Genomic DNA, 22,027 nt, shown 5'->3' with positions numbered 1-22,027 from the left:
GTTTTCACCAGGTCATACACATACCCCCCCCCGCCCCCCTATGAATACCCAGTGTTCTGTCTTTCACAGTCCTAGGTAAATGTTGGGATCTCCCCCTCCCTCCCCCCTCTCTCTAATGCACATCAGCTGAGTCATTCCTTTGAAAATTGCCTGAAGAGTGTATTCCTGAGCATGAGCAGAGTGGCCTTCCACTGCACCTAGACGGGGAGACCTTTAATGCTGTAAGTCCCAGCAGATTCCTTGGCATCCAGCACCCAGCAAAGTAAAGGAAGAAAGCTCCCCTCCCCTCGAAAAATCCCCCCCCCCCATACACCTATGAATGAACAGACACACACACACACACACTGTAAATGGGATACATACTCCTCTCACTCTGCAAATACCTCCTCCTCCCTCTGGGGCTCATATTGGATTCTGGATGCAGCTTGAAATATCTGTCTGGATTGGATGGGCGGGAGGGATTGTTTCCAGTCCATTCCAGAAAAGGAAGGAGAAGGAAACAGGAAATCCTTTTCTAAATAAATGGGATTAATCTTCTATATCAGGATTGAACCACAGATCTTTCATGTTTGAAATAAAGCTCCCTGTCCCTTTAAGTGCTGCTGCACAAATGAAAACGAAGGTGCAGTTATGGGGGAAGGTCTGCCTGTTGAATTTCTGCCTGACTAGCAGCAGATTCAGTCACAGATCTCCTTTTAAGGGAGGGGGGAAGTTAAGGTGGAAAGAACCCTATTCAGGGGTCCCCAACCTTTTTTGGCCCTGTGGTCACATTTGGGAATTTGAGAAACTGCCACAAAATGGCTGCCACGGAGGATGTGGCTAGTCACAAAATGGCTGCCGTGGGGGCCTGGCAGGTCAAAACTGAGCTAAAGAGGGGTGGGGGAGAGAAATAGCAAGGTGGAGGGGAGAGAAACAACAATGCCAGATGGTAGAAAGGAAGACAAAGAAGATTGCATAACGTTTTCCAAAGTTTTTATCCACACTTTTTTTTGAAGGGGGTAGGGGGTAGAGAGCTTCATGGACACTGGGGGAGCCATGTCACATTGGGGACCCCTGCTATTAGTGTGGGTCTGAAGTATGAATGGTAGGGCCTTGTATGGGGAGGGGTAGCCATCATAGTTGTCCCTTATTAAACCACACATCCTTGTTCTTTCAGTCTAAACATACTCCACTGTTGACTCAGAACAGAAAGTTGTAAAGCTGGTTCAGGTCAATGGAGTTCCTACAAAGTAAACAAGTATTTTCCTGGGCAGCAGCCACAGACATGTACAGGCATCTCACACCCCTCCCCAACACTTTGATTCTGTTTGACTTCTCAGGTGGTGGTGGGTGAGAGAGAGAGAGAGAGAGAGAGAGAGAGAGACTGTGGCCGAACATGGAGATTCCCTTTTGCTGTCAAAGGAGGCAGGTATATCTCAGCTTGCAATGCTAGCAACTGGGGGCTGAAGGAGAAAGCAAGTGAGCTGTTTCAAAGGTGGAAAATGCATCCCTCCCATACTGAGTTTTGTAAAGCACTTTTAACATGCACACCATAAAGACAATAATAAACTTATTTTAGTTTTGGATGAAAGATGTGCCTCTATCACAGGCTTAGTGCGCAATCCTATGCTGACTGGGGAATGCTGGGAGTTGTAGGACTTTTTTCTGTCGAAACATACATAGGATTGCGCTCTTAATGAGTTTCAGCTGCCCAACTGCGCTCTGTTTAATGTCACTGGTGGGTGTGAGAGAAATATACTTTACTGCCCCTGAACACAAAGCCAGCGCCAGCCACAGCATTAGGCAGAGTAAGGCAACCACTTCAGGTGGCAGGTGCGGGGGGGGGGGGGAGAGGCAGCAGGCCCCTAGACTTTCCTCCTGAGCCCCCTGACCACTCCCCTCTTTTGGAAAACATGTCTGCCACATGTCTGTCTTGCACCCCTGGGCTGGCCCATTTTGCTGTCAAACTCACCACGTGCTTCCCTGGGGAGCAGCATGGAGGGGAGGGGGAAACAAGAAGCCTGTTTAAAATATATAAAATGTGTAGCTGCTTCTGTAACCCCCTGCTATATTTCCCTTTAAGAATTCTGGAGGGGGGTGTCAAATAAAAACTTTTATTCTGTTTATTTCCAAGCGTTCGCTTTTATTATTCAGCTGAACAAAAGACAGACAGACATGTATGGAAGAGAATCCGTGGATTCACTTAATAAATAAATAATTCTCAGGGTATTTACACTTGGATACAGACAAAGGCACATTTGGCAACAGTAGATTGGGTACAAAATCCAGCATAAAGTCAGAGAAAATCATTCACTGGCTACTCATCAGGTTCAAGCTTGTCTCACACAATCTACATAATCATGCTTACTTACCTAGAACTTTTGGCTATGAGCAGTTTCGCTTTTAGCTAATAAAGTTTCTTTCACAGGAGATATTCCTGCACCTGCTCACTAAGGGAGTGAGATAAGGAGTGGCCACCATTATGGGCAGTTATTGCAATGCATTTTGGAAGAAGCGTTCTCCTCGCTGTGAGGCCCTGAATGCTTGAGAGAGGTTAGTAGTGAGGCGTCCTTTGAAATTTTTAAAGAGTCATGATTTTCACAAACACTATAGAGTTTCTTGTCTATGTTCTTTTATATTATATTAGCTGATATACCCGGCATTGCCCGGGATGTAATTTTGTCAGAGGTACTATTTGTTAGAAATATCTTAAGGTAGGTTTATGTTTTTTGGAAAGGCTCCATAAGAAAGGTGAAAAGAAAAATTCAGTACATTTTTTGTTTATTATTATTTTTTTTAAATTCTTATAAAGAGTACACAACACAGTTTTTGCATCTTAAAAACTAATTCTGCAACTTATAACTGTACGTGAGAACAACATGGAAATTCTTGAGCAGCATGATGGGTGCGACAGTGGCAACAACTATGGACCTAAAGTTAAATATTACCAAACTACAAGTTCATTCTAAGGCTTGTTTATAAAAAAATATTTGTTTGTCCAGTTGGAGCAAAGATGGAATTGCAAACTTAAGGCCAAAAAAGCTGAGTTGGAAAAAATCTTCAATTCAGCTACACTTAAAACTCGGCTATTTTGCCCTTCATTTTGCAATTCCCTTCTCAATTCCCAGGAGTTCACTCCCTTGGGGTTTTTTTTTTTTTTAATGCTTTGTAAGCGTTAAAGGTCACCAAAACCTTGAAATTGTTTTTAATGCTTTGTAAGCCTTAAAGGTCACCAAAACTTTGAAATATGTCACAAAAAACCTAATCCTATTCAAACCCCCTTCTCTCCCACGCACAATGTGCCACCAATGGACACTCCCTACAGCAATATAAAATTGAAATTCCCATCACCCTACTGTGCCCCCCAAACAAACACTGCTCCATGTCCCATGTTTCACCAAAACTTCTCCCTAATTCAATGTGCTGTGTAAACATCTGCCTGACCATAAAATATGACAATGTCACCTACTCCAATGTGATGCACCAGCCTACCAACTACCAGGTAACTCACAAATCCTTTACGTCAAACTCCAGCTACACACTCAGCTCATTAGCCTGAAAAAATGTCACCTCTGCCACCTTATGCATTGAATTCTACCACTTAGGGCTTTATTTATGAAAGAGGGAATTGCAAACTTAAGGCCAAAGAAGCTGAGCTGGAAAAAATCCTCAATGCAGCTACACCTAAAACTCTATTTTGCCCCTCATTTTGCGGTTCCCTTCTCAATTCCCCGCAGTTCACTCTTTTATGAATAAAGCCCTAAGTCTCCAGTCCACTGTGTCATCCCAGCCCCTAGCGTTAATCACACACTACTAACAGATACATCTGGCATTGAAAGGGGTAAAGATATTTAATACTGAATTGCTGGCTCACTGGATATCACAAGGGAAAGAGAAACTAAATGCTCTGCAGAGTCAGAAAAGAAACCCTGAAGGAAGTCAGAGTGAATGGGAGAGAGGCCAATAGAATGAAAGATGGCAAACAGGGTGACTGGTAGCTCAAATCACAAACCTGGCCTGTACCATGATTGAGAGGGGGTACTTGTTAGTAAGGGAAAGTATAAACACAGTAATAATGTGACCCAGTGACTCCTGTCATACATTCCGCCAAGTGAGAAGTGAAGTAAAAGAGGCAGCAACTGTGGGGCCCAAATGGCAGGCTCAGTGGGCCCCCACAGTGTGATTATGCCCAGGGTAGTTCCCCCTTATGCCCTGTGTTACAGACGGCCCTGCAGCCAGCCACAAGGACACAAACGCGCGCACAATGCCTTTTATATATATAAGAGATAAAGGGCTGCCTGGGAAGTTTGTTCCTGCGTTACTGGCCACATTGAGAAGACCTCTGCGGAGCTGAGGTGAAATGAGAAGAGACTGTTTTCCCTCTTGGCTGGCAGAAAAAATCAAGCTTCAGGCAGAACTTTTGTTTATATTTTTGTTGTGGACCCAATCTGGAAGACAGAACTTTGGGAGGGTTGTGCTCTGTTTTATTGTTTTGTGATATGTGAATTATTTATGTAAAATTTGTATATGTGTATTATTATTGTTGATACTTAAAAAATTAAATATGTTAATTGTCCCTGTATAAGGCCTTTGTTGTGAGCCCCTTTAGAGACGCTGTAGAAAGTGTTACACTTCCAAAAGCAGATCATTTATGGAGACAACAGAAGGGCAGCTGAGTCAGGAGGCGGTAGGTGGCATCAGATTGCAAGCTTAGCAACTGGGGACTGTACAAGAAAGCAAGTGACCTGAAAGCCATTTGCAGCACCTTTCAGGAGTGGGCACACACAAAGCAAAGGGATTTGCAAAGGGGAGGGGGAGTTCCTGGACTTTTCAGGAATGTCTGCTAGGTCATAGAGTGAAGGTGACAAAATTGAATGAAAGGAAAGTGTTAATTTTTCTAAACATTCTTTTGTTTGGAGCATATGAAGAATGTGTCCGATCAGACAGGCCTAGTCAGAAGTCAGTTAAATGTTTGTTTTTACTCGTTAACATTAAATTCCATCTGCATCATTTTTGGCTCTCTTGAGTTTTTTTAAAGGCCACAATAGACATCTCAAGTAGGATTTGTGTGTGTCCCAAATAATAAATTGTGACCGAGCAATGGCCTTACTAAGTTCCAAGGAAAAAATATAACGGTGTAAAAATACATAAACAGAGCTTCACAATGTGGGAACAGAATTTAAGAATAGGAACTGCACAAATTATTATTTTAATGATATTGCTTAAGAAAATATTCCGCTTTTGAAAGCACTTCATGCCCGGAGTCAGAGTGCTATCCATACAGTTCTGCTGTGCTCATGCAGTTAAATCAGAACTGTGTGAAGCAGGTGTGGCAGAAATTGTGCCAATGGCTAGGGATGGCCATTATGGGGAAATCTGGGCCTTTTAAAGCTTGTTGGATTTCCCCAGAGCCTGTGGCTTGGCTTGCATTTGTGAGCCGAGATGTGGGCTTTTCCCTAGAATATGGGAAAAGTTTATTTTTTTATATTTTAAAATATTTATATTTTATATAAGTTTATATTTTCCAGTTTATTTTTAATTTTTAAAGTAACATTTGCACAAATTACAGCTGCAATTTGCATAACTTGCCCAAATATTGGCCGTAATTTGTGCAAATTGTGGCCATAATATGCTTCATTTGCACAAATGGTGCCTGCAATTTCCACAACACTGCAGGTGCAATTTGCATAAATTAAGCATATTACTGCTGCAGTTTATGCAAACTACTCAAATTGCAGCTGAAATTTGTGTAGGTTACGCAAATTTTGGCTGCATTTTGTGTAAATATCGCTTCAAGGAAAAAAACCCTGAAAATCTGTGAGCTGGCCCCACTCCATATGCATTGAGTTGGGACAGCTTGCAGGTAAGAGAGTTGAAGTCCAGGGACCTGAGCTGCTGAAAGCTCAGTGAACTTTACCCTTGCCCCTCCCCTGACAGATTTCTCTGACATCCTACCGACAGCCTAGAATCACTGGATTTTTGAAGTGCTCCAGGCAGATGGGACAGGTACTTGCATCACAGAGGCCCCCTGACAAGATCCCCAGAAGTCATGGATGACTTTCCCTGAAGTGCAGTACTGAAAGCCTTCTTTTTGATTGTGATTAAAGACACTAAATGGTTCCTTTCTTTGACTTGCCTCAGAGCTGGAGAGTATAATCAATGAACCAATATCAACAGCAAGGTAAAAGCTGGAATAAGCTGGAGGAGACCTGTTGTTGTTGTTTAATACATTCCAAAAGAGTAGGTTGAATTACTGCCCATTTGGGGGAAGAAGTATGAGAATTGGATAATGCAGGATTTATTAGCCCATTGCTAATAAATTGCAGGCCCAAACTACTTTGAAAGAGAGCAATCCTAACATCCTTCGATAGCCATCTGAGGGGTGGGGTTTAGAAAAACAGTTTGCCAATTTTTTTTGGTTGTAATAGTAAAACTTTTATTACTAATGTTGAGCTTTCCAGTGTTCATGTCCATTATCTAACAGCCCAACCTTTGACCCGTTCTCATAAGTGGGGGTCTCCAGCTCATCTAGGGAGTGGATTTGTGCTGGTGTGTGGCAGAGAGGCAGAGGCAGGATGGTTAGACCCACAACCTCCTTCAGCAGGACTGCAGGGCCTGTGGATAGCCAGTTCAGGTCTACTTCCACAAGCGCATGACAGGAAAGTGGGTATGGGGATGGAGGCTATGATTTGTATGGAAAGAACACCCAGAATATAGAATGAAGTGGAAAGATATCTGACCAGGGAACCAGTCGTATTGTTCCTGAGGACAGCACTGAGATGTGGGGAAACTCTTGAGGTTACAGAAGCCTAAAAAATGCCAAAAAACTGTTCTCTGATTTAGCAAAAGCAGGGACCTAAGGCAGCCAGAACAAAATCTCTGGAGATCACACATTCTGCAGGGGGGAATAGCCACAGGTGGTACTTTTCATTTACAGTGAGAAGGAAAATATTTTGGACACAAATAGAGATGCAATGAAAGAATAATTCAAATACAAATGGAATTAGAAGAAGCAACCTTATTTCTATTGACTTACAGAAAAAAGTACCAGTATATTTATATGATTATTGCTGGCTGATTTTGTTATGCAAATATTGGAGACAGCCAAAAATTGCAGCAGTAGCTGAATGGGAATCAGAGTTGTATGAATATGCCATTATGGCAAAGTTTGCTGGTTATACAAGAGTTAGAGAAGATAAGACAAAAGACTAGCAAGACAGAATTGGGAAACATTTATTAAATTTCAGCATGCTAAAGCATTTTTTCTGGAAAGATATACAATATTTATTTCAATTGTAATCTATATATCTATTAAGAAAAAGCACACTTAATTGTACAGACATCATTATGCATATATTTAATTCTTTATGAAAGAATATATTGTGAAATAATTTTTCATTTGTATATTAAAGAAAATCAAATAAAATGTAAATTTAAAAATTATAAAGAATGCTTTTAATGTAGTTATAAGGGTAACCCTGCCAGGCGGCAAAATGAAGTGGGCAACTCAGGAAATGTTTTGGATGCCAATAGAGGCAGCAGAATGAGCAAACAACAGATCTGGCCCATAGGACGTGATTCACAAAGATATTTTCTTGCTCAAATCCTCTGGATGTATCATAGCTTTCCCCTGACAGGTTGTCAATTCCCAGGGGAAGATTTTAAAATTACATATGATTTGGAAACATCATAAACAAGAAAGCTGCCCAAGAAATTCAGCTCCTTGGGATAGCAGTGTTCTTTCTCTCTATGTACCAGGAAGGTTAAAATAAAACAGAGAAGAACACAATGGGAAGAAAAAACAATTTCCAAACAAAATTTTGTATTTTCAAAACATAACTGTTCAAGTGCAAATTATGCAGCTACAAGCATCAACAAGCAACTAACAAGTTTGTAAAGAGGAAAGTCTGATCAATATCTTTCAAAAGTAAAGATCAAAGACAAAAATAACATATTTTGCATAAATGTGGGAATTTCTCCCTGCTATTTATGAAATGGCTCCAGGTAGATGGAATGATCCCTTGGCTTTTCTAACCGCATCCTCCTCCTATCCCCCCTCCACCACTGTTGGCCATGTCTTTTTCTCCTCTCCTCTGCCACAGAATCTGCCATTGTTGCAGGAGGCACCTCTCCTGATTGCTCTCCTCACAAACCCCTGGCCTAGAATGTCACATGACTCCAAGAAGGTACCCTGAAAAAAGAGAGTTCCTCACAGCTGACACTTCCAGTTCCTAATTGGAGATTCAAGCTTCCCTCTGACATCATATATGAAAAGGGGCCCACAAGTAGAAGGTAAATGGGGGTGAGCCACTAGCCCCTTCTCAGTCTTGCACCTCCACTGGCTCTGCTCCCTTGACATCCGTAAACAGGCATCTACACATGAGGAGCTGCTCACATACAGGATCTCTGTGCAATCGGGACCCCTGACTGTGCAGGGATTAGGGATGTCCGTCGCAGTGGAATCTGGCTCCTTTGGGGCTCAACTGACTCCCAGCGAGCACCTAACTCAGCTCACATTTGTGGGCTAAGCTGTGGGGTTTTTCCCCAAATCTGGGATCTTTTTTTTCCGGGTTTTTATAAATTACATAAGTAGAAAAGTGTGCAAATTGCAAGATGCAGATTGTAGCTGCAATTTCTACACAAATTTTGGCTGCAGATTGCATAGTTTACTCAAATTGTAGCTGCAATTTGTGCAAAGTATGTAAACTATGGCTGAAGTATGCGTCAATCACTCAGATTTGTGCTCTGCAATTTGCACACATTTCTATTAATGTTGATTATGACATAAATTAAAAACATTACTGGAAAAAACGAAAAATCTGCAAGCTGGCCTAGTGATGCAGATCGAGTTGGGCCAGCTTACAGGGAAAGAGCTGAAGACTGGGGGTCTGAGCTGATGAAAGCTCCTAGCAGGGATTCCAATGGCTTGGAGTGCCTGCATGTGACCAGCTGCTTACATGTAGCCATCCCTCTGCAGACACTGAGGGGGCTGGAGCGATAGGGGCACCATTAGTGGTGATGCACCATAGAGCGCCTTTGTGTGTATAATGCAGGGGTGGGCAACTTGTGGCCCTCCAGATGTTTGGGCCTATAACTCCCATCAACGGCAAACAACATAGCCAATGGAATTGTAGGCCGAAACATCTGGAGGGCCACAAGCTGCCCATCCCTGGTATCATCATCATTATTATTACAACTTTTTTTCCTGCCCTATCTGGAGATGCCGGGGATCAAACCTGGGACCTTCTGCATGTACCGCAAGTGCTCAGCCATTGAACTACAGTCCCTTCCCTGAGCTAACCATCCCTAATCTATGCATTTTTGTATGCATGTTTGCCTAATATACTTATTTTTGCAAGTAGTTTTCCTTAATGTGAATTTGTGCATCCCTTTCCCCAATATATGCCTTTTTATTGCACTTTCCCCTAATTTATGAGTATTTATTTATTTATTATTACATTTATATCCAACCTCTTTTTCTCTTACAAGGAACCCAAGGCAGCTTACATGGTTCTCCTCTTCACCATTCTATCCTCACAACAACCCTGCAAGGTAGGTTAGGCCAAGACTCCATGAGTGACCCAAAGTCACCCAGTGAGCTTCATGGCCATGTAGGGACTACACTCTAACCACTACACCACATGACCTCTCATGTGTGAAGGGAGCTAGAGGTTCCCATGCAGAGCAATGGTGAACATAAAGAGAAATCCATGTAAACGAATCAAAGCATGCAGGATTAGAAGCTTTCTTTCATTGCAATGTTTTGAAATAATCCTACTTTCTAATCACTCCTGCCCCCAAATTAAAAAGAAGCAAGAGAAAGGTGACTTTTTCCGTTTGGGTTCATATCCTGTTTTTTCCCCCCACCTCGCAGAGCTCCTGTGCCTTTAAAAGCCTCCTGACTGGCAAAAATCAATTTTCAAACTAATGTAGATTCTTTTTTTTACTGCAATCAAGGACCAGAGGTCCTGCCTGAAAACCATTAAGCTTGCGGCCCTGGGTTTGGCTCTTATGCAGCCACAGAGAAAGTTCTAGAACGTTGCCTCCTTTCAGGGCAGCGGAACTGGTAGTGGGTGTAAGAGTTGTGGGGGTGTCCCTCGCGTTTCAGCACCTCAGACTGCCATCCCAACCCCCTGTGTAGAAGAAGGGTCGAACGTGCTCCCCAGAGAATGATTCTGAATGGAAAGTGAAAATGAATTCGTCAGAATCCGCATCAAAAAAATCTACCCAGCCCTCTTCATAATCCAGAGCTACCCGGATCTTTCTGGGCTTATGTGTCAAGGTCAAAGTGGTTGGCCCAGTGGAAGTAAAAGCTGAGACTTGACAGGGTGAGGAGAAGTCACAGTGTGTCTTCCCCACAACCCAGATCCCCTCATTAGGATTAAGGTTGATATATCCCTTCCTCACAACAGTGCTTCTTGCGACCCCAACGGCCCACACTGGCTGATCCCACAAATGTTCCCACATTCCCATGTCCAGCACCTCCACCTCCCACCAATGTCTTCCTGAAGTGAACCTCTCACAGCCCAGCACATAGAGCATAGTGTCAAATCTCTCTGGGGTGTTGGGCAGGTTCTGCTCTTCAGTTCCCCATTTCACATGCTTCAGATCCTTGGAGAGAATGAGTTCGCGATGCGCCGTGTCTATATCCAGGGTCACATTCGCTGCAGAAAAGGGACAAAGTAGGAATGAAAGAGGATGCAGAATGGTGGGCACTTCCAATGAAAGGATCCTCCTCAGCTGTTGAGGAATCACTCACAAAAGCGCCTTCAAGTTTGACCTGAACCTGGTTAGGAGGCCCAGCACAGGGCGGAAAAAGGACCCAGCAAGGCACACACGTTAATTAAACATTTGCTTGCTGGTGTAGCTACAAAGAGGGGTGGGGCTCAGTTCTTAGACTAAATAGAGTGTATGGGGAGGGGGAAAAAATCTACTGCGTCCCCTCCCAGCCTGACTCTCATATGAGAAGTGAGTTGGCGGTGGTGGCTGGGAGGGAGTCTAAGAACAACAGGCTGCAGGGGGATAAGGTGGGAGAGGGGTGGGTTTTGTTCCTCCCCACCTCACTCTGTTTAATCTAACAATCCCACTTTATAGCCAGATCGGAAAGTGCATGTTCAATAAACATGTGCCTGTCTGGTTTGGCCCATAATCACTTCCTCAACCAGAGTCAGGTCAAGGATAGAGAGAAAACACTGGCTGAGGAAAATGCTTGAGGTCCAGTAACAGGGGTATTTTAAAACTCCCACATCTCTTCCCAAACAAGAGAAGTCACTACACTTTATCCTAGAATCGTGCGCAATGTGCCAAAATCCACAAAGTCCAACTCTGAACCAAAATGAAGATAATACTCAAACACTGGATCGCACTTTGGTGTGTTTCAAGCATTTTGCATAGATTATTTTAGTAATTTCCACAATTCTTAGAGGAGGCTGGGGGTATCTCTGCATTACAAAGGTGTATTTGTATGTATGTAAGGCAGACAGCAGCTTGCATATTGGCTCACTGCTTTGTGTCCTGGTGGCTAAGATTTGGTTTCACACCTTAACACCACATCAGCATCTATCCATATGTCAGCCAACATGCCAGTTCCCCACATACCCACACCTCATCCATATGCCCCAGATCATCCTTACCATCCTCGCTTAGCAAGATATCCCTGTTGCTGCCTGAGTTTGGGGTGAGGGAAGAAGAGAAGGTAGCTATATTTTCCAGAAGAAGGTATGTATGTATTTCATTTATACCCTGGCTTTCTACCAAAAAAAGGTACTCAAAACAGCTTACAGAACCAATTAAAATGGATTAAAACAACATGTTAAAATACAATAAAAACATAACAATTACAGAAAAAATATTAAAAACAGCACCCAACCCATCAGACCCACTTACAAGCTGAGGGCCTTCTTATATTTATTTATTTGTTTATTACATTTATACCCCGCCTTTTTTCCTCCTTTAGGAACCCAAGGTGGCATACATTATCCTCTTCCTCCTCTCCACTTTATCCTCACAACAACAACCCTGTGAGGTAGGTTGGGCTGAGAGTCTGTGACTGGCCCAAAGTCACCCAGTGAGCTTCCATGGCCGAGTGGGGACTAGAACCCAGATCTCTCAGCTCCCAGTCCAACACTCCAGCCACCACACCACACTGGCTGTTATATAAAGTGGTCTTTGCCTGCTGGTGGAAGGACAGCAAAGAAGGAGCCAAGCTAGCCTCCTTTGGGAAGGAGTTCCATAGCCTGGGAGCAGCCACCAAAAAGGACCTCTCTCAGGTTGCCACCAAACGCACCTCTGAAGGTTCTCTTCTGAAGAACTGCGCAGGCTTGTATGGGAGAAGGCGGTCTTTCAGGTTCACTCATTTGCCTAATGCCACCTGAACTAATAATCGAACAAGGGCCTGCTGTTGAGACTTGACCCTACATCAAAAATTCCCAATGTCATTGAGTTTCTTTCAGATAGTTACCTTTTTTCAGGGCTTGCTTCAGAGAATCTGTTAGGGGGAGGACAGGGTGACAAATTTAAAGTCAGGTCATAATTAAACAACAACGTTAATAACCAGACCCTCTCACACTAAATAAATCCTGTAGAGGAGCATTTAAATTAGGATGTTATAGAACTGATTTCTCCCTACCCCCCATATATGTTCTCCAAGGGTTAACTGAGAATCTCTTCCATCAGCCCTTGCTGACGTTGATCCAATCAAGCAACATCTCCATTCAAAATTGTCCTTTCTCATTCAATCCCAGAAAATTACCTTTGTTTAGTGGTTGCTCCAGAGATTCTATTAAGTGGAGGAAAAGGTGGCAGGCCCAGATTCAAGTTATTTCAGGCAGGAATGATTATGGCAGCTGGGGTTGGATGAGCCATGCTAGGGGAAGAGAAATCTTGCCCCCCTTTGTGGTCCTTCCCCCAGCCAAGGGTACTTGGGGTGCCCTGTCAACCAGCCCAGATTCATAGATCCATCATTGCTTGATCCAGCACTGTCCTTTGGAGGCTCAAGTGGCTTCTAGGACACAGTGCCTTTCACCAGTTTAGGCTGCTGTGCCAGCTGTGCCCTTTCCTGGAGAGCTAAACATGCCCTTGAAACCTTCAGATTAGACTACTGCAATGTGTTGTATGCAGGGCTGCCTTTGAAGATTGCAAATTACTGCCAGGTTGCTGACTGTTTCTGGCTATATGGATCATATCTTGGCAGTTCTTAAAGAGCTACACTGACTGTTGGTTCATTTCTGAGCTCAATTCAAACTAATTATACAGCTTAGGACCAGGTACCTGAAAGAGGGTCTTCTATCACACGGTTATGCCAGAACATTGCGGTCATCTTCAGAGGACTGCTATGTGAAGTCGGGTGGGTGGTGCCTTTAGAGATGGCCTTCTCAGTTGTGAGTATTTTCACTGGAAAGGCAGGGCAAAAACATTTTAACAAACAACTAAACAAATATATTTAGTCATACCACCATACATATATAAATATGTCCTAACTATCACCTTTTAAATTCCACACTATGTTCAGCACTTAAATTAGGTTTACGTTGAATGAATTAATGTGGGAGGCTGCAATGGACCAGAACCCTGAACCTTCATCCTCAGAGGATTCCAATCCTTTTTCCTCAGAAGAAGTAACTCCAGAATTATTGGTTCAGAGAGAGGATTTGGCTGTGGCAAGGCATCATGACATTTCCACCTCCCCAGGGCCCAGTTCTTCAGAAAGACCTCAGGGGACAGCTCCCCTACATCCAGAGGAGGTTGCATTACCATCCACAAGCTCTGAGGATTTGGGCCATGAGGAAACTAGCATGCCATAGTCACTCCCATGCCATCACAGCTTGAGATTCCTAAAACAGCCCTGGCCCCTTTACAAAACAAAGCCTCAGTTAGTATGGAGGTGGGGCCAACCAGCCTAAATCCAGCCCAGCTCTTATTTAAGGCTCAGTGTTGCTTTGCTCCTAGTTGGAGCAACACAGAGACAACCTTATCTGCCTTCCAGCCCCAGCACCACTTGGAGCTTTCCATGGTGCTGACATACTTCTGTCTGTCTTTCTTGTGAAACCTGATCAAGTCAGACCTCTATTCAAGTTTGGACCATAGCAGAACCTTGCAACCCAGGCTACAGAATGGTACAGAAGGTGGGAGGTGGCGGTTCATGGAAGTTAGGATTAGTAGAGGGGCCTCTCCTAGATGCTAACTACTCAAGCGCCATATCCTATCAAAATGTCCCTTCCCTTTCAATCTGAGAAAATTACCTGTGCTCAGAATGTGCTCCAAATCCAGAGCTTGCTCCAGAGACTCTGTTATGTACAGGGGAAAGTGACAAAATTACTCAAATAATCCAGCATATTTCATGAACAAAAAAAATATCTCACCATCCTCAGTTACAGAAAATCTCTCATAAAGGTCAGCATTTAAATTCAGATCAAGCTGCTTGGAATAATGACTTATTTTTCTAATCTCTGTTGTTTGTGTCAAGGGCACCAAGATGAGAGGGCAGCAAAGTCAAAGGAGGCCACTGAAGCAGGAAGAGAGGAGGCACCTTTCCTTTGGACCCATGCACTTCAGGAGTTTTTGCTAATTGTGGCAAGTGTGGTGAGGGCCAGTGAATGTGGTACATCCATTCATTTATATGGAAGATATCCAGGACAATTGATAGAGCCAGTACGAGCTCCAGCTTTTTGAGGGCCCTTGGGCAAGACACCATCAATGGCCCCCTCAGTGAGTCTACCTTCTCACCGCCATTATCAACAGCCGCTATTGCTCCTCACCCTCTTTCTCATCATTGCTGCCACTTGCTTGCTTGCTTGACAGGCAGAGAACCAGTAGGCAGAGGCATCTACTGCTCCTTCTCCCCACCACCACCTTTGTCTGGGCCAGAGAGAGAGGCAGGTGAGCAAGCAGGCTGCAGTGATGAAGAAGAGGAGCAACTCCAGGGTGCTCTTGTCAGTGGACCCCTGGTGGGGTGTGGGCCCTTGGTAGATGCCCAACCATGCCTACCCTTGATGCTGGCCCTAGATATTGCCTCCATGTTTTGTTATTAGCATGAGAAATGCTCCAGTCTAATACAGCATCTTGCAGAAAGAAGTGGGACTGGCTCTGAAATAGTTTTTCCTCTTGACTAGATAAGGAAGAGACGAGAGTCTTGACTAGATAAGGATGAGACGATCCAGCCAGGATCGTTATTCATCCACAACCTGTGGAATGGTGCCAGGGTGATTTTATTTATACAATCATTTATATTTTGCATTTTGGCTCTCAAATGGGCTCCCTAGCTATTATATGTGGGACTTTCTTGGTTCTATGGACTATCACAGTTCTTACTTGCTGATGGTGTGGTTGTGAAGGAAGAGATCCACTCTTCATACCAGGGTTTCCTTCCCCATTGGTGAATTCTTTGATGAGCAGGGCAGTTGCATCGGACCAGCTAGCCTCCTTGCTCAGAAATGGACAAGACTGTCCGGTGGGGGGGGGGGTGCTTCTGTTTCTCACTTTTCTCTACCCCAAATATCTTTTTATGGAGAAGCAGATCAGCCTTGTTTTGATTCAGCTTTCTGACTCCGCATAAGAGCCACCAATGGGGAATGGAAGTGGATAATGCTTGTTAGGATGTCTCTTCAGACTTCTTGCGGAACCTTGCAGGGAAAGTCAGTTCCCTTTTTAAAAGGACCAGACCTTTCTTGAAACCAGCCTGGAACTGAAATACTCTCATATATCTGAATCCATTCCCCTCCTTCAGGTGTCCCTGGTACCTTGATAGTTCTTCATAGACTTTTCTAAAGCAGAATTTTTCAGGGAGGTAAATCGGAGATTCAGTTCCAAGTGGGGAGAAAGGTCCACCACATCCCCTGCTGCGTTGTTCTCACACCTGGAAGGGAATATGGTCACATTTCAGGAACAATAATAGAACATCAGTATGTGAGCTTTTAGCACAAAATGGTAGGTTAAGCCCTTACATCGATTCACTTCCGGGGAGGTGCCCCAGACTGCCATTTTAAAGCTTGAGTCCTTTTGAACAATTAGCTTCTGCTTTGGTTAGTTTCACTGCTAATGATGGGGGAAGAGGTGAGCAGGCTGCTGTTGACTATTTCCCACCCATTGGAATGGAGTTAACTAGATCAGAAGTAGAGAGGCATGAGAATTTCATTTCAGTTCACAAATCACTCTAAAATACCCCATTCGCAATCCCGAATGTGAATGGGAGCACATTTTCTCTGAAATTCTCTGAAAATGTTCGCAAATCCCTGAATTTGTGTTTGCATTCACAAACTGTGTACTTGAAAAATGCGCAACTTTATCAAAAACAACAACTTTCTTGAAATGCACAACTTTCTAATCACCCACGCTGTCATTTATGGGGGAAATGCGCACAAGTTTGGGATTTTTTTGCACAACTTGATAGCTGTTCATTTTGCACAATTTCCCCATTTTTTCCCAAAGCAAACAGTGATCACGAAAGTATGCACAAATCAAGAGACAAGCAGCCAGCTGATGTTCAGAGAACCTGGGCAAGCTCAAACATCACTTGGTCACCCATCCCTATTTAGATGTTCAGGACTTCTGCATCAAGGATCAGACTGCCCTTCCCTTCGCGGGAACCAGCTATGACTTCCTCAGTCTCATGGTAATTTTTTTTTCTGTTGCTCTTTGTGGGATCAGGAGGGGCAAGCAGAAATATGAAGAGTGCAGATGCAAAGAAGGGGCCGACTGTTCAGTGGCAGAGTAGATGTTTCACATGTAGATGTTTGCATGTTCTATCCATGGCTTCTTCATTTAAAATGACATCACATAGCAAAGGCTGAGAAAAGACACTGGTGGCGACCCACCACCACCAACAAGCCCCCTAGACATACTTGCAGCCCTGGAAGTAGAGCCCCAAATATTCCAGTCAGCAGAAAACAAACAAGTATCCCATGGTAGTCACAGATCTTCCAATCTTACAGAGCTTGTAAAGGTATTTTTAGTCTGCTTGGTTCTAATCTGCTCTGCACTCCACATTCAGCACAGCCGCAAATACCTCCCACCCACAGAACTGGGTGGAGAAAAGGCCTCTTACCTGCTCAAGACATTTCTGATGTCCTGAAGAGAGAAAGAGAGAAATGGGTGTTGGCTACACAGACAGAACAAACACTGCTGCTTCTTGTTCTTGTGGGGATTCCTTTACCCCTTCCTTGTCTGTGGAAAACACCCCCGCTTCAGGAGCACGCCTTCTTTATTCCAACAGACATGGATGGCAGGGGTGGACCAACAACAATTAATACTACGGATTAGAGGCACCACTTGCATAAAGTAAAATATGAACAAATAGCTGAAGGGCCAGCTGGGGAGGGTGAGCAATGTGCAAATCAGAGGCAGGGCTGGGGTGGGGGGCTAGCTGAGACCTGGGGTTTCGGTTCAAACATATGAGGCTTTGTCACCTGCAGATCAAGGCTCCCTATGCAGGGCTCTCTCCTGTAGGAAGGAGTCTTTGACCTCTAAACAGTCTGATGTGGCTTCCTTAAGTGACGGTGGGCTGCAGTGCCTGCCAGCACATACTGGGTCGGTTTGGAATATTCAAGCCCCAGCCCCAGCTTGTCATGTCATCTGAACCTGGGCACCATGTGTTAAAGAACCCTTGCATAATTCACGGTCCCCAGGTTGGGATAACACAACAAGCTGTGACGGGACTTAAATATTCGAAATGGCTGCCCGCACACACTGCAACCTGTCGTGGCTGAAATAAACCGTGGTGGGCTGTTCAGTCATGCAGACTGGCCCGCTGTCTTAAGTCTCACCTGTAGGAATTCACTTTCTGGTTGCAGGCACTTCTCCTCCATCTCTGCAATCAGGTGACTGAGCTGAGAAATCTTTTCAGAGAGTTTGTTGAGGCTTTCTTCCTGCCTCTTCTTGATCTCTTTCTCCAGATCATCCAGCTGACTGAGCCAGAGGTGCTGTTTCTCCTCAAAAAATTTCAGTATTCCCTCAAAAGCATATCTGATCTTCTGCTTCTCCAATACTAATTGTGTCTGGAAAAAACACACACAGAAATTGAAGGAGAGGCAGAGGTACAATAGGCGGTCCAGTCAAAGGAAGTTAGATGGAAGCTAGTGACTACAACAACAAATGGCATGATTGTTCATAAAGTTTCTGTATAGCTTGTGGATACAGAAGCAGAAACAGAAAATTAGGCACTTAGTGATGAATTAATCTGTCAATTTAGGGATGAACAAATCTATCAGTCTGTCAGTTTCTCTTTTTTTCCATTTTAAGGTCATTCTGTCCTATTTCCTCATCAGTATATGTCTTAAAAGAGAGAGAGAGAGTACGTCTACATGACCATTTGTATGCATTTTTGTGTGCATTTTCCATAGGAAACACAGGCACATACGAATCTGCCTTCTACTGAGTCAGACCCTGGGTCCATCTAGCCTACTATTGTCAACACTGACTGGCAGCAGCTCTCCAGGGTTTCAGGAAGGATTCTTTCCTAGTCCTACCTGGAGATGCCAGGGACTGAATGTGGGTCTTTCTGCATGCCAAGCAGGGGCTCTACCACTGAGCTACAGCCTCTCCCCTGAGCTACCCTTCTCTTAGTTATGCATTTTTGTATGCACGTTTGCCCAATATACTTACTTTTTGCAAGCAGGTTTCCTTAATATAATGCCAATTTGTGCATTCCCTTTCAGTAATACATGACTTTTTGTGCACACTTTCCCCTAATGTATGCATTTTTGATTATTACATTTATATCTCATCTCTTTTCCTCTTGCAAGGAACCCAAGGTGGCTTACATGATCCTCTTCCTCTCCATTTTATCCTTACAACAACCCCGTGAGGTAGGTTAGGCTGAGATTCAGTGAGTGGCCCAGAGTCACTCAGTGAGCTTCATGGCTGAGTGGGTACTAGAACCCAGGTCTCCTGAGTCCCAGTCCAGCACTCTAACCACTACACCACACTGGCTTTCTCTAATCACTACACTACAGTGGCTTTTATAGGCAAATTCCCCTAACACAAGCATTTCTGAATGCATTTGTTCTTCAGAGAATAGCATTGCAAGATGCTGAGAAGTACAAATACGCAAGGATAACTGTGTCCTAGTTTGTATAGTGATTCTGGAAGCACCAACTTGGTAAATTATTATCGAAATCCAAACTGAACAAAACTCTCTCCCATCCCCCACCAAGAGTTCTTATCCACAATCTCTCTGACACGGACAAATGCTTCAGACCTGAAATAATGATTTTGCATGTTCAAACCAAGCTGGAGCCACCATAGGACAACACACATGCATGTCAAACATAGAAAGTGATTCGGCTTCACTGATGGATGGCATAGGGAGTCTACGTGTCAACGGTAACAACAAACACCTACCAGATGTTCCTCCATTTTAAGCTCTTTAGCTAATTTCTGGCCCCAAAGCTTCTCTCTCTCCTTCTCCAGGGATTCCAGATGGGCCTTGATTTTTTTCTGCAGAAACAGAAAAAGGTGTTCGCTCTGTCAGAAGGTCTGCCCATCCAATGCCAGTCAATTATTTCTTTTTACATTCCTTTAATACCTCATTCCCATGTTTTTCTACATGTGGGAGCAGCTTTACTACTGGGAAGCTGCCTGTCATACACATCACACTTAAAGGCTTGTGTTTAATTTCTGGATTTGTCACATATTATTCCATTTTATCCAATCTCCAATCCCTCCTTGGTCACAGTGAGGATTTGTGACCTCCTTTCTTGATGACTCAAAAACTTTATGGAGCATCACTTCTGTTTGTGGGTAGGTGTTCCCCACTTTGTAAAACCAAGGTAAGATGTGCCCTCCATCACTGGGGATTGGGAGGCAATGGCTTTAAGCAACACTTGGTTGAAAACAACAACAGTGAAGAACTTCTAAGAAATGGGAGGAGATGCATTGCTGGAGAATCAGGGGGTATCCTTGCATTCAACACAAATCTAACAGAAGTGCATCTACACAGAACTCTCAGAAAAAGAGCCAGTGTTATTTCCCATCCATCCTGGTAAGTTCCTACCTTGTACACTTGAGACATCTCATTTATAGGAAGCACTTTGTGGCCGTCATGGTCCATGGACCTGTCACACACTACACAGATGAGGGCTTGATCATCCTTGCAGAATAGTTTCAGGGGCTCCTGGTGCCTCACACACTCTTTCTGCTCACCTTCTGCTGCTTTCCTCTCCAGAAGGTTCTTGACAAGCTCTACAATATTTGCAAGGTGCCGGTTTGGCCTGAAGTTCCTCTGCTGAATCTGTGTTCTGCACTGAGGGCAGGAAGCAGCTCCTCGAGACTCCCCATAGTACCGGGTGAGGCAGGCTCCACAGAAATTATGCCCACAGTCTGTAGTCATGGGATCTTTGAAGAAATCCCGACAGATGGGACATGTAGCTTCATCATAGAGCCCCTGGAAGGCTCCCCTGGCTGCCATCACTGCCTCTTTCTGAAGTGTATTATCAAAAGCTTTAGTTTTGGTTTCGATTTCAAACACTGACTGGGTGTTTCTTTTCCTGGAACAGCTTCAGAGTAGGCGCGGATGCTTGCTGAGATAAAATCAACAGTATTGTGAAAGCTGGAATGAGCGGAAGGGGCCGTTTCAATGACAACACCAATGAAAACAAAGTAATTCCAAAAGAATAGGTACAATTAGTATGAGATCTGAAAAATGCCAGGTTTACTATTAGCCCTTTCCAGTCCTGAACGGCTTGAAAAGCCAATAAGGGAGCACTCCTATGCATTTTTAGGCAGAAACAAGTCCTACAAATCCCAGCATGTCCCAGCCAGTCTAAGTACATGCAGGATTGCACCCTAAATGGCCCATAAATGAGTTGCTGACTAAACTCTCATCACATGAAATAGCACATGCTATTCAGGGGCTCCCAGTGCCACGCCTTGCACACACTCTCTGCTTGCCTTCTACACCCAATACACAGCTGGAAACGCTTCCTCTTTATCTAAGTCTGCTTCTGAATTGTTGAGAGAGGAGGCGGCAGCGTCTTCGACTTGTTTCCCCCTCTGATCCTCTTCCTCTGCCAGCCAGGTCTGCTAATCCATCCATACAATATTGTTCTTCAGGAGTTTGTGTTTGGAAGGACTATAGAAGCCTCTTGCTGAAGTTACCAGAGTAACTGGCTGAAGAGCTGGCTGGAGAGCAGCGCCAAGGACTGGTCTGGTCTTCAAGCTGTGCTCAGCCCCCATTCAAACTCTGCCCTGGAGAAAGGGGAACCCTGCCTGCAGGGGGGAAAGCCTGTCCGCTCAGTCCTCCTCTTTCCTAATTGCAATCCTTTCCCCTAGTTCCACTTGAAGGAAGAGATGTAGAGTAAAACAACAGGTGCTTTCCTCCTCTCAGAAAGAAAAAGACCGATAAAGCCTTCTGATTAGAAGCATAGCAACAAGTAGTTAATAGTGAATGCCGTAACATAGATATATATGAATCCAAGGTCTGAACTGCACAGCTCAACCCATCTGTACATAACATTCCAGCCTGGATTTTCACTTGTGTAGAGTACAAATGCGACTGGTGCAATTTGCATATCTCTGTAGGAAAATGTAGAATTTTGTGTTGGTGGAAATTAAACACATTCTTATATATTTTGTGTTGTCATGTGAACCAGTGTGGTAGGGTGGCTGGGCTCCCTCCAGATTATTTAGATGACAACTCCCATCAGTCCCAACCAGCATGGCCAGTGGTAAGGGATTATGGGAGTCATAGTCCAAAACATCTGGAGGGTACAAGATGCAGGAGGTAAGACGGGCTTGTGAAGGAGCCCAGCTCTCTGAGCACAAGGGAGAGCCTCCCCTGACAAAGTGTCAGGGAAACAAGAAGTTAATCAGGCAGGCAAGTTTAGCAACAGGGTGAGGAAGCCAGGACAGCTGATCCTTACCCCTTCTGATAGTAAGGGTGTTTCCAGGGAAGGTTTTTATTGTGGGATCATCCTGACTTATTCATGGCATTTTACGGGGAGTGTGCGTGTGCGTCAATGAGTCTTTGTCTTCCACTTGTAACCCTCCCACGTTTTCCCATTGCTTTTTCAAACTTTCTTCTTTCCACAAAAAGTCTGTTAAGGAGGAAAAGATG

At 44.1% G+C, this 22,027-nt stretch overlaps 1 protein-coding gene across 1 annotated transcript; it reads right to left on the bottom strand.

Moving 5' to 3' along the window:
* Window positions 1-7,196: 7,196 nt before the first annotated feature.
* On the bottom strand, window positions 7,197-20,507 carry LOC146355412 (zinc finger protein RFP-like). Its single transcript, XM_084830602.1, has 9 exons — window positions 19,967-20,507; window positions 19,315-19,410; window positions 17,739-17,969; window positions 17,021-17,043; window positions 15,717-15,832; window positions 14,220-14,264; window positions 13,249-13,371; window positions 12,440-12,466; window positions 7,197-10,643 (listed from the first exon to the last, which is right to left on the bottom strand). Exons 1-9 carry the CDS (start codon window positions 20,378-20,380, stop codon window positions 10,084-10,086), a joined length of 1,635 nt encoding a protein of 544 aa, XP_084686728.1. The 5' UTR covers window positions 20,381-20,507; the 3' UTR covers window positions 7,197-10,083.
* Window positions 20,508-22,027: the final 1,520 nt, after the last annotated feature.

The sequence above is a fragment of the Heloderma suspectum genome, chromosome 2 (assembly GCF_057233095.1).
Source record: "Heloderma suspectum isolate Gila_16-S chromosome 2, 16-S_ref, whole genome shotgun sequence".
Lineage (NCBI taxonomy): Eukaryota > Metazoa > Chordata > Lepidosauria > Squamata > Helodermatidae > Heloderma > Heloderma suspectum.
Note: the sequence above shows the minus strand (reverse complement) of the source record. Positions and strands in the feature narration are given on the sequence as shown.

Bases quoted from the DNA above. Each gene is read 5' to 3' on its own strand.
- LOC146355412 (XM_084830602.1), bottom strand. From the start codon at position 20,380: ATGGCAGCCAGGGGAGCCTTCCAGGGGCTCTATGATGAAGCTACATGT. The intron at 17,970-19,314 runs GTAGGTGTTTGT...TGTTTTTTCCAG, and splicing joins TTAAAATGGAGGAACATCTG to ACACAATTAGTATTGGAGAA. The intron at 15,833-17,020 runs GTAAGAGGCCTT...ATTCCCTTCCAG, and splicing joins ATCAGAAATGTCTTGAGCAG to GTGTGAGAACAACGCAGCAG.